The following is a 12,500-nucleotide window of genomic DNA, read 5'->3' on the forward strand; positions in this document are numbered from 1 at the left end:
AGCCGGGGGCCGTGGGGAGCAGGCTGATGTTCTGAGGGGCCCTCAGAGGGCCCCGCTGCCAAGGGAGGGGGGGTGGACAAATCCCCCCCCCCCAGCAGGATCCCATGAAATGAACATTAGGACCCCCTCCTCCAGAACCCCCCCGCTCCCCCCCTCCTCCAGAACCCCCCCCCCCCCCCTCTCGCCTGTGTCTCCTTCTCTCCTCCTCCCCTCCTGTGTCTCCTTCTCTCCTCCTCCCCTCCTGCGTCTCCTTCTCTCCTCCTCCCCTCCCGTGTCTCCTTCTCTCCTCCTCCCCTCCTGCGTCTCCTTCTCTCCTCCTCCCCTCCTGTGTCTCCTTCTCTCCTCCTCCCCTCCTGTGTCTCCTTCTCTCCTCCTCCCCTCCTCCCCTCCTGCGTCTCCTTCTCTCCTCCTCCCTCCTGTGTCTCCTTCTCTCCTCCTCCCTCTGTTATCCACTGAATCTCCATCTCTGTGAAATCTCCACTTTTCCCAAGATGTACATTTGGAATGTACAGCCCATGTGTGTGTCTGTTTACCCCATAAAGACACACACACACACACAAACACACATACACACACATGCAAGCACACACGCACACACACACACACACACACACACACACACACACACACCCAGAGCCAGAGGAGGGAGAGCCTTCCATCGTCACTCTCCTCTCAGTGTCTGTCCCAACATCACAGCTGTGTCAAATCCCAGCCAATCACCACAGCTGTGAAGAATCCTCCTAACATGACAGACCTGCTGCGCATAACACACTAATCACTGTGTGATAAAGAGAGAGAGAGATGGGGAGAGAGAGAGAGACAGAGAGAGAGACAGAGAGAGAGAGAGAGAGAGAGAGAGAGAGAGACAGATGAAGCTCGTCTGTGTGAACCCGTCCCTGCTCCAGAGCTCTAGCCCCTGTGGCCGCTGGGACCAGATTAAGATCATTCCCAGTGTTCCCTCTCATCGTCTCTGACTCACTCCAGTGTGGGAAAGAAGGAGATCCTGTAAACAGGAGGAGCACGTGAGCACTACACTATTGTTCCAGGTGTTGTAATGAGGGGGCGGGACGCACGAAGCCTACCCGTAGACATCCATGAGCAAGACACCCACACCTACCCCCTAATGCCCTCTACCAATAGATACCCACACCTACCCCCTAATGCCCTCTACCAATAGATACCCACACCAACCCCCTAATGCCCTCTACCAATAGACACCCACACCTACCCCCTAATGCCCTCTACCAATAGATACCCACACCTACCCCCTAATGCCCTCTACCAATAGATACCCACACCAACCCCCTAATGCCCTCTACCAATAGACACCCACACCTACCCCCTAATGCCCTCTACCAATAGATACCCACACCTACCCCCTAATGCCCTCTACCAATAGATACCCACACCAACCCCCTAATGCCCTCTACCAATAGATACCCACACCTACCCCCTAATGCCCTCTACCAATAGATACCCACACCTACTCCAACCCCTTAATGCCCTGTGTCAGTAGATACCCCCTAATGCCCTGTGTCAGTAGATACCCTTAATGCCCTGTGTCAGTAGATACCCCTAATGCCCTGTGTCAGTAGATACCCCTTAATGCCCTGTGTCAGTAGATACCCCCTAATGCCCTGTGTCAGTAGATACCCTTAATGCCCTGTGTCAGTAGATACCCCTAATGCCCTGTGTCAGTAGATACCCCTTAATGCCCTGTGTCAGTAGATACCCCTAATGCCCTGTATCAGTAGATACCCCTTAATGCCCTGTGTCAGTTGTGATGGAAAAATTGACATGTTGTTTGTTTTTATAACTTAGGCCTTGTTCTTTCCTTCGCGTATTGTCTTGCCATCCTGCCTTTCCCCAGAGTCGACTATTCAAGTGAGCGATGTCGTCAAAATGTTATCCCATGTGCTCTGGTCAGCTGTCCCACCTTCCTCCTTAGAAGCAATGCCCTTGTGCTGTGGTCAGCGGTCCCACCTTCCCTTCTCTATGGGAAACCCGCGACAAGATTTGATTGACGGCGCAACATTTTTCCACGTCAACGAGCGAGCACGTTCACGTGGATTTGCAGCGCGACAAATTCGCTGAAGTTGAAATATTTCAACTTTTCCGCGGCATTCGCGTGAGACAGCCAATCAGAGTTCACTCCCTGTGGGTAACGTGGGTGAAGTAACGTAAAACAGCCAATCAGCGTTCAACCGGCTGGGCCAACCGTTCCCTGCACTCCACAGTGAACCGCAGCTTGGAGGAGAAAGTGATTGTTGCCGTTTGCGACTCCCGGAGCTCTATCTATATATATATAAATATATATATAATATAAACATATATATAATATCACGGCACAAAGCGGTGTGTGCCTCCGGCTTATATGATTAACCCATAAACGACGGGCCTTCCGACGTCTCTCCCTCTTCCACAACAGGTAGAGACACGCAATGGTGGTTATCTCGGCCATGGTTGATGAGAATGAATTGGCATAAAGCACCGTTGGCGGGCAAAAGACGTTGTCAGACAAAATTCGCTGCGCGACAAGTTCGCCTGACATAACTGCACACATAACTGCACAGCGACAGATTTGGAATTGTCGCGCAGCAACATTCGCCTGTTCGCGCGAACATGCGAAACGTGTGTCTTTTGGTGTGAACGCACAGTTAGAGTCAACCAATAGTGTTAACCTTCGTACTTGGGTAAACGGGTCACAAAGGAGAAGACATCCCCTTAGGCACTCTTCTCCTTGATAAAAACACAGGCACCTCTGTGTCTTGGGTAAACATCACTTGAGTTGATTATTGACATCTGCAATATGGGGAGGATCTGAAACTGTATAAATAACTCTACTGTCAAACAGTATTCTGGACTCACTCTGCTAGAGAGGAGTCTAATTGCTTTCCAATGTATTGTGTGCTTTTTTGCAGTGGGAAATCTCATCTGTCCTAGACACAATATCTGTTAAAGGAAATTGCCACGACACAGTAGATACCCCTAATGTCCTGTCAGTAGATACCCCTAATGTCCTGTGTCAGTAGATACCCCTAATGCCCTGTGTCAGTAGATACCCCTAATGTCCTGTCAGTAGATACCCCTAATGCCCTGTGTCAGTAGATACCCCCTAATGCCCTGTGTCAGTAGATACCCCTAATGCCCTGTGTCAGTAGATACCCCTAATGTCCTGTGTCAGTAGATACCACTAATGCCCTGTGTCAGTAGATACCCCTAATGCCCTGTGTCAGTAGATACCCCTAATGCCCTGTCAGTAGATACCCCTTAATGCCCTGTGTCAGTAGATACCCCTAATGCCCTGTGTCAGTAGATACCCCTAATGTCCTGTCAGTAGATACCCCCTAATGCCCTGTCAGTAGATACCCCTAATGTCCTGTCAGTAGATACCCCTTAATGCCCTGTGTCAGTAGATACCCCCTAATGCCCTGTGTCAGTAGATACCCCTAATGCCCTGTGTCAGTAGATACCCCTAATGCCCTGTGTCAGTAGATACCCCCTAATGCCCTGTGTCAGTAGATACCCCCTAATGCCCTGTGTCAGTAGATACCCCTTAATGCCCTGTCAGTAGATACCCCTAATGCCCTGTGTCAGTAGATACCCCTAATGCCCTGTCAGTAGATACCCCTAATGCCCTGTGTCAGTAGTCCATCGCAGGCTGAGCGATGGAGGCCAGAGGAGACAGAGCGGCTGGGGAACCGCAGCCTGCATAGTTACTACAACACAGAGGACCAGGGTCAGAACAAACTATTAATAAAGAGAGAGAGAGAGAGGGGGAGAGAGAGAGAGGGAGAGAGGGAGGGGAAGAGGGAGAGAGGGGAAGAGTGGGAGAGAGAGAGAGAGAGAGAGAGAGAGAGAGGGAGAGAGGGAGAGAGAGAGAGAGGGGGGGAGAGAGAGAGCGAGAGGGCGAGAGAGAGAGGGGAAGAGAGAGAGAGGGTGAGAGAGAGAGGGCGAGAGAGAGAGAGAGGGGAAGAGAGAGAGAGTGAGGGAGAGAGGGGAAGAGAGAGAGAGAGAGAGGGGGGGAGAGAGGGGTTAGAGGGCGAGAGAGAGAGAGGGGAAGAGAGAGAGAGAGAGAGAGAGAGAGAGGGCGAGAGAGAGGGGAAGAGAGAGAGAGAGGGCGAGAGAGAGGGGAAGAGAGAGAGAGAGAGAGAGGGAGTGAAGGAGAGAGAGGGAGGCAGACCTCCTGACCTCCTACTATTTGTGAGGTGGAGCGTGGAATGTGTTTCCTCTCTCTCTCCTCCCTGGGGGAGCCTCCTGCGTGGCGGGTGGGCAGCGGTGGCGTGTGCTGCACTGTGAGGGTGATCTGCTACGCTCTCATCACATGCCAGTCAGAGCCCAGAATGCGTCTCTCCTCGGGGCCAGCGGACCCCGTTCAGAGTCTCAGACGTCTCTCCTTACCCCGTCCTCTGCATCCACGAGGTTCATGGTTCCACTGGGAACAGCACGGAGGCTACAGGATGTATGTATATTAAATCTCCTGTGAGCAGCCCTCCAACAGGCCCAGGTCCCCCCCCCGTCCTGCACAGGGCTGGGGTGAAAGGTAACGCACGGAGATGGATTGTAACGGAGGAATGTTTCAAGCCCTCTGCGCTTCATTTCAGCCCTGGACATGATTTGCTGTCAGCACCTGGCCTTGTGCTCCTGCCAGCGTTTGCGTTCAGGATGTGGGAGATCCATTCAGGAACGTGAACCCGGGGAAGCACAACCAACGCCCGCATTCTCATGACTCACGCGCACGAGAAGCGCTCTCCTGATTGGTGGAACGACCCCCTCTCCCTGCTGGCTCGTTCGCCCGTTCTACAGCTGCCACCTGGAGACCAGGCTCATGTTTGAACTAACGCCGACCGCTCCCTCCCCCCCTGACATCCCTCCCCCCCCCTGACACCCCCCCCAACATCCATCCCCCCCCACTCTCTGTCAGAGACCAGAGCTCTTCTTCAACACGAGATAAACAAGCGGTCGGCACGTGGGAGAACCGGTGAGGCAACGTCCACAGCTGCTCTGACGCGGAGCTGCTGCCTCCGTCAGGGACTGATGGAGGCAGCGTCATTCTCCTCGTCAGAGGCCCTGCTGCCTCCATCAGGGACAGAGGCCCCGCTGCCTCCGTCAGGGACAGAGGCCCCGCTGCCTCCGTCAGGGACAGAGGCCCCGCTGCCTCCGTCAGGGACAGAGGCCCCGCTGCCTCCGTCAGGGACAGAGGCTCTGCTGCCTCGTTCCTCTCCTCATCGCAGGACGTCCTGCTGGTATTGTTGTGACACTTCAACATCTCCGTCATCGTTCACTACAGCTGGCTGCAGCGTAATAAAGGCACGGTGTTGTCTGGATGACGTGGTGTTGGTACTCGCCCGGTGGAGAGGTGTTTACGAGGGTTAGGTGTTGGTACTCGCCCCGTGGAGAGGTGTTTACGAGGGTTAGGTGTTGGTACTCGCCCCATGGAGAGGTGTTTACGAGGGTTAGGTGTTGGTACTCGCCCCGTGGAGAGGTGTTTACGAGGGTTAGGTGTTGGTACTCGCCCCGTGGAGAGGCGTTTACGAGGGTTAGGTGTTGGTACTCGCCCCGTGGAGAGGCGTTTACGAGGGTTAGGTGTTGGTACTCGCCCCGTGGAGAGGTGTTTACGAGGGTTAGGTGTTGGTACTCGCCCCGTGGAGAGGCGTTTACGAGGGTTAGGTGTTGGTACTCGCCCCGTGGAGAGGCGTTTACGGGGTGAGGTGTTGGTACTCACCCTGGCTCCTTTCTCAGGGAAACATTTACATGGTCCGCTGCAGTCTCTGCCGCCACACGGGCCGGAGTGCTTCTTTCCTCCCTGGAGGAGAAACACAAAGAGAGGTGAGAGGTCAGGGCGGGGCACGAGAACACAGAGGAACACTTCTATCACTACTGTGTATCTCACTATAGCTCGCTACAGCTCACTGTAGCTCAGCGTCATTCTCCTGTGTCTGTATTGTCTCACAGCCTAATCTTTTTTCCACACTGTACCGACCGGGAGAAACCTACATATATAAATGTGCCTGATTGAGTTTCGTATTGTCCTAGTACTTAGGCACAGAGAGTGTGTGTGTGTGTGTGTGTGTGTGTGTGTGAATGTATGTGAGGGCGTGTGTGTGTGCATGAATGTCTGTGCGCGTGTGCGTGTGAATGTACTGTATGTGCGCGTGTGTGTGCGTGTGTGAATAATAATGATGACAGTCCAGACAGCGGTGTGTGTTTTCTGTGGCGGGGGGACGCACATGTCGCATGTGAGGGGCCGCCTGCATGTGAGGGGCCCTCTCAGGCGGCTGCTGTGTACGTCGGTGTGGGGGCCGGGGGGCCGTGTTTAGCTTGTGTCTCGCTGACTCACGTAGGACGGCCAGACTGTTTACCAGGACAGACATTCGTCGCATGGAGACTCAGCCTATCAAAGACGGCCTTTGATAGGCTGACAGAAATATAACAAATCTCTGTGTCCAGACGGCTGCATACCGAGAGAACCACTTCACACACACACAGACGCGCACACACACACATCACACACACACCACCCATGGCGAGGGCTGTCTGTCGACAGTAACCCAATCAAAGACAGAGAAACACGGTCTCCTAAGCTCCTAAGTCTCTGGGGTTGATTAAAGATAATAATGAAATGTCTCAGACCTCGTCCTGAGTCAGACCGATCAAACATCGCATTAGATCATCGAGAAGTTCCTTCTTGACAAGGCAGCACACACGGTGGAACAGACAGACAGCGGGGGCAGGCTGCATTCATTAGCAAACACAATTAACGACTGGTCCCTTGGTTGGTTGGTTTTTTGCGATGCGCATTGAAAGCATCTCTTGAGGTACTTTGTGTGTGCGATGGAGTGTATACGCAGTTCATACGGTGGATCCACCACCGGTGTGAGTCATGTAAGTCCTGGTCCTCGCTGCCTTGGGGGGGTCAGGGTCCGTAGTCTGACCATCAGACAGCAGGTAGAAAGCAGGCGTGGCAGCGGACAGGTTGGAAGGGCCTTCCTCTCTGAGCGTGACCTTCATGTTTGTTGAAACTGGACGTTTCTCTCATGCGAGGGGAACTCTGAGCACGTCAGCGGGCCGGCAGGAAACTGAAACGCTGCCAGCGATAGTAAACCTGTCCTCCTCCAGGGGGAAACATGGACAAACTGTAGAAAAACACCTTTCAACCCCCCCTCCCCGCCCCCCCTCGGAAAGCCCCGTCACATTCTCTCCGGTAGAATGTCTCCGTCACGAAACAGGAAACCACGCCCCTTTCTGCTCCTGGTTTCCTGCCCCCCTCTCCCCCCGAGACGCTGTAGCGGACCGCCGGACCCCAGGTCACATGGTCGGGGGGGGGGGGACGAGAGGCAGAGGACCCCCTGCTGGTGGATCTCCGTCTGACGGAGAGGACACCAGGACACTAGAGCTCATGGACAGCACATTCCTCCCCCCCCACTGCACTCTGTTAACAATATAGAAAGACCCCCCCCCCCCGCCCACAAGTATTCAAAATGTCCGCTCTCAAGGCCCACAGAGGAGCCAAGATGGCGGAGCAGGGCTGGGGCGGCTCTCCCTGGTCCCTCGATGGGACCCCGCTGACAAAGACCACATTGAGACCCTCCGCCGACACAAAGACCCTCTTTGAGCAGGACGCATCCTTTAATCATCCCCACAGCCGCGGCACAAACAGCCTCTTCCTCCAGGAATGCCCCGACTTCCTCGACTCTCTCTCTGTCTCTCTCTCTCTCTCTCTCTCTCTCTCTCTCTCTCTCTCCTCTCTCCTCTCTCTCTCTCTGAACGGAGGCTGGAGGCTGGAGGCTGGAGGCGCCAACAGTACTACAGTCCTCTGGCTCATTTAAGTGGCTCGTTAGAGGATAGAGGAGCACTTATGGCACTTAATGCACTTAGTCCTTCCATGTGGGGCTGTTGATGAGATGATAAGGATCCTTCCTCAGAAGAGGAGGGGGTGTCTGTCTGCTCTGGGACAGTGAATACCAGCGGTCATAGAGACCACCAGCCTCCAGGACCTGGAGCCAACTCCGATAGGGTTAGAGGGAGCAGGACTCAAATAGGGGATGGAAACGTGTGTGTGTGTGTGTGTGTGTGTTTGTGTGTTTATGTGTGTGTTTGTGTGTGTGTGTGTGTGTGTGTGTATGTGTGTGCGTGTGTGTGTGTGTGTGTGTGTGTGTCAGATCATGTCCATTGAGGTCAGTTGAACTGAACATGTGTACTCAGTGTCTAGAGAAAACAGGAAGGTTGAATGTTCCTGTGATCTGTTCTGGTAACACGAAACCAAGGCACTTCATTTCCTCTACGGTCCCCCGGTACGGTCAGACCTCCTCTGGGGGCCCCTGGAGGAGAGGGGCTCAGGGAGGGCCACATGTTGAGGGCCAGGTGTTGAGAGCCAGTTGTTGAGGGCCACATGTTGAGGGCCACGTGTTGAGGGCCACATGTTGAGGGCTAGGTGTTGAGAGCCACATGTTGAGGGCCAGGTGTTGAGGGCCACATGTTGAGAGCCAGGTATTGAGGGCCAGGTGTTGAGGGCCAGGTGTTGAGGGCCACATGTTGAGAGCCACATGTTGAGTTGTGATACTTCCACACTAAAATGTATGCACACACCCGCCTGCACACACACACACTTCAACATTTTAAAGGCAAATGTTTTTTACCCTCTAATTGCATTTTCCATTAGCTGGACTCTGAAGGGCTGAACAGACCTGATAGGGAGGAGGTGGATTCCACCTTTACCACACATTGTTAAAGATAGACTATGGTGATGCCAGGGTACTCCCTTCCTGTTTGTATGCATTCCTCTGTACATGAGCCGTTCTTAAAGGACAGGGAAGGGGAGGAGGTGGAGCAGGAAGTGGAGCAGGATGTAGCTAGCATGCTCAAACCAGTAATGGTTTGTTAGCTCCTAATTGGACCTCCTCATTGGAGGACGAGACCTCCTCATGGCCCCAGGTTGGCCTAACAGTCCATATGGGGGCATAAGCTGAAGCGGTGAGGCCCGTTAAGCACCTCTACAGCCTGGTTCCATTCAGAGAGCCGTACGGTTCACTCTCATTACAACAACTGTCAGCGAGGAACGAAGGAGCTTCACAACCACCAAAACAAGAGGAACACATTCCCCAGGACCGCCCCGGGACCCTGACTGAACCAGGACCCCCAGGACCCTGACTACCCCAGGACTCCCAGGACCCTGGCTACCCCAGGATCCCCAGGACCCTGACTACCCCAGGACCCCCAGGACCGCTCCGGGACCCTGACTGAACCAGGACCCTGGCTACCCCAGGACCCCCAGGACCCTGACTACCCCAGGACCCTGACTACCCCAGGACCCTGACTACCCCAGGACCCTGTCTGAACCAGGATCCTGGCTGAACCAGGACCCTGACTACCCCAGGACCCTGTCTGAACCAGGGCCCTGTCTGTGGTACTGAGTGGTCTCTGGTTGCTGGTTTACAGTTCAGCCCTGCAGTGTTGATCATCCTTCATGGCCTGGTGACTACATTTGTAGTTTGTTGAGGGCCAGCACACACACACACACACACACACACACACACACACACACACCCCTCCACACGCAGCCCATAGCGACATGACAGAAGAGCAGAGAACTCTGTTTCCAGACGGTGACACGTAAACAGGAGGCTGCACCCTGCAGGGGCCAGGGCCCCTCAGGGACACACTGTCCATCACGCTCAACGCTCAACAGGGGGCCAGAGCTCCTCAGGGACACACAGTCCATCACGGAGCCCAAACAGACGTCCCTCTGTCAGGCTGGGAGCGACAGCACTCAGTAAACAGGTCTGGTTAACAGGTCTGGTTAACAGGCCTGGTTAACAGGTCTGGTGAACAGAGATGGATTCCATTGTGTGACTGTGTGTGACTGTGTGTGACTGTGTGTGACTCTGTGTGTGACTGTGTGTGACTGTGTGTGGCTGTGTGTGTGACTCTGTGTGTAACTGTGTGTGACTGTGTGTGACTGTGTGTGTGACTGTGTGTGACTGTGTGACTCTGTGTGTGACTGTGTGGCTGTGTGTGTGACTCTGTGTGTGACTGTGTGTGACTCTGTGTGTGACTGTGTGTGACTGTGTGTGGCTGTGTGTGTGACTCTGTGTGTGACTGTGTGTGACTGTGTGTGTGGCTGTGTGTGTGGCTGTGTGTGTGACTCTCTGCTGTAGGTCAGGCTGTTGGCTGCGGCCTCTGGGTTCATCCGGGCAGACACGCTGAAGCCAACGGCCCTATCTCTGGTCTTAGCAATAAAGATTATAAGGAAGCTATTATTAAACAGGAAACTCCATATCTGCATCACTTCCCATCAGCCATTGTTTCACCTGACTGCATGATTGACTGCTCTGCCCTGACCGTAATAGACCAAAGCTCACTGGCTGGAGGTGAATGTTATTCTCTTGTCCTGGTCCCCAGCCTCCAGTCCTCCTACATCCACATTTCTTCCTTGACTTCCTCCTCTCTAGAGGGTTGATAAGCAGGCCAGACCCCCAGGGTGTAGCTCACTGTAGTCAGCCCCCAGTGGGACCCCCTCCTGGTCGGACCGAGGTGGACATCACTGCCTCTCCTCCACACGCTGAGGCCGCCCACAGCTCTCCCAGAATGCACCAGGGTGTGGGTCACTGCCGTTACTAAACGTCCTCGGAATGGCCAGCTGTACCGATGATTGAAGTGCCGATAAGCAAGATGAGCCCCTATTGGCTGAGCTGGTCGGTGTGGTGGCCCCTATGAGGTGGCCCCTATGAGGGGGCCCCTATAAGGTCTCTGAGATATGAGCCCCCATACCTGGCTCTCACTCAGCAGGAGGAGGGCAGAGGAGATGCTGCAGACCAGGAGATCAGAGCAAGAGAACAGAGCAGTAGATCAGCAAGGAGGAGTGAGGAGAGGAGGAGGAGGAGGAGCTGAAGGAGGAAGAGCAGGAGGAGGTGGAGGAGGAAGAGGAAACATCACACAAGACTCGAGGACACCCTACCAAATACACCATGTGTGCATTCTGGATTATTCCAGCATCCATCATCAGTAATAAAAGTGCCTCTCCAATATGAATGCATACGCCCAGCAGTGGAAGTGACGGTTGGATCCATTACTGGGATGGCGAACAAAGAGAGAACAAAGAAGAAGAATGAATCCATATGTCATGAGAGATGTCACAGCTGCACTTCCTGTAAGCATTTCCCACATTTCTCCGCAGGCTGAATGCGTACACTGTAGCAATGGAGATGTCTAAAACAGGCTGGATTCTCTGCCTTCTCTGTACACACGTGTCTCCAGGACTCTGGTGGTCTGTCAGAGCGATGCATCTTCTGAGAAGGAATGCTGTCTTTCCGTGACCTTCTGCTCTTCAGGAGCGTCCAGGGAGCCTCCCTCCCTCCCTCGCTCCCTGCCTCCCTCCCTCCCTCCCTCCCTCCCTGCCTCCCTCCCTGCCTGGTATCCCGACTCCCCCGTCCACCTGCCCGCTCCTCTCCCACTCAATCACTCTCTCCTGTGGTGGAACCTCTCCACCTCTCTAACCTCCTCCTCTCCCTCTCTCTAACCTCCTCCTCTCCCTCTCTCCAACCTCCTCCTCTCCCTCTCTCCAACCTCCTCCTCTCCCTCTCTCTAACCTCCTCCTCTCCCTCTCTCTAACCTCCTCCTCTCCCTCTCTCCAACCTCCTCCTCTCCCTCTCTCTAACCTCCTCCTCTCCCTCTCTCCAACCTCCTCCTCTCCCTCTCTACGGTCCCTAAAGGCAAAGGAAGCCCATGACACACATCAGTAGATAATGCCATGAATCTGATGAATCTTCATCAGAGGTTTTGGAGAGCATTCAATATTTGCTCTGGTTTAGAATTCAGTCAATTCTTTTCATGCACAATTTGATATCAATCTATGAAGGCTGATTTGCAACGGAATGCCAAACCTCTTCTCCAGTAGTGAGCTGTGTGCTGGGAGGCCAGTCCTCCCACTCACACCACCATGACCTCAGAGCCCCCCCCCCCCCCCCCCCCCATATTATCCAATCCTGGCCGGTGTTGTGTGGTCCTGCTGCGGTCGGCGTGGATCACCACCACTGCTGTCACTCATGAGGGGCGGAAGTGGTCAGGTCTGTGGTTGACGACCACAGACCTGACCACTTCCTTTTAGCTTAGCCTTTAGCCTCCTTCACACTAACGTCACTGAAACCTGTTTTAATGTAACGATCACAATGAGACTCATATCCCCTCTACAGCGTGGGGATAGGCGGTCATATCTTCACAAAGCCAGCACACTTCCTCAATGGCCCATTGTTTCATATGTGAATACGGCCTCATAGGGCACAATGTTCACACACGCACACGCATTCCACAACGGCCCGGGGAGTCATTACCTTACCTCCAAAGACAATTCTTTAGTCTCATATAAACATTTAACTACCCCAGTAAGACGTGCAAACACTCATATAGAACGAGAAGTGTGGAGGTGATAAGCCTCAGAGCTCAGGTCCGCATTGTACAGCACCCAGCAGCTGCTGCCAGTCACCTCGGTCCTCTGCAGCCTC

General features: G+C 54.0%; 1 protein-coding gene across 1 annotated transcript in view; it reads right to left on the bottom strand.

The window, feature by feature from the left end:
- col4a2 (collagen, type IV, alpha 2) overlaps positions 1-12,500 on the bottom strand; it is a gene marked incomplete at its 5' end in the record, with an annotated part of 51,076 nt that overhangs the window by 27,611 nt on the left and 10,965 nt on the right. Inside the window, one exon of the mRNA XM_084478246.1 lies at positions 5,726-5,806. Within this exon, the coding sequence (XP_084334372.1) occupies positions 5,726-5,806 (81 nt within the window). The remainder of the gene's footprint in view (positions 1-5,725; positions 5,807-12,500) is intronic.

Source organism: Micromesistius poutassou, assembly GCF_964030765.1.
Source record: "Micromesistius poutassou genome assembly, chromosome: 14".
Taxonomy (NCBI): Eukaryota; Metazoa; Chordata; class Actinopteri; order Gadiformes; family Gadidae; genus Micromesistius; species Micromesistius poutassou.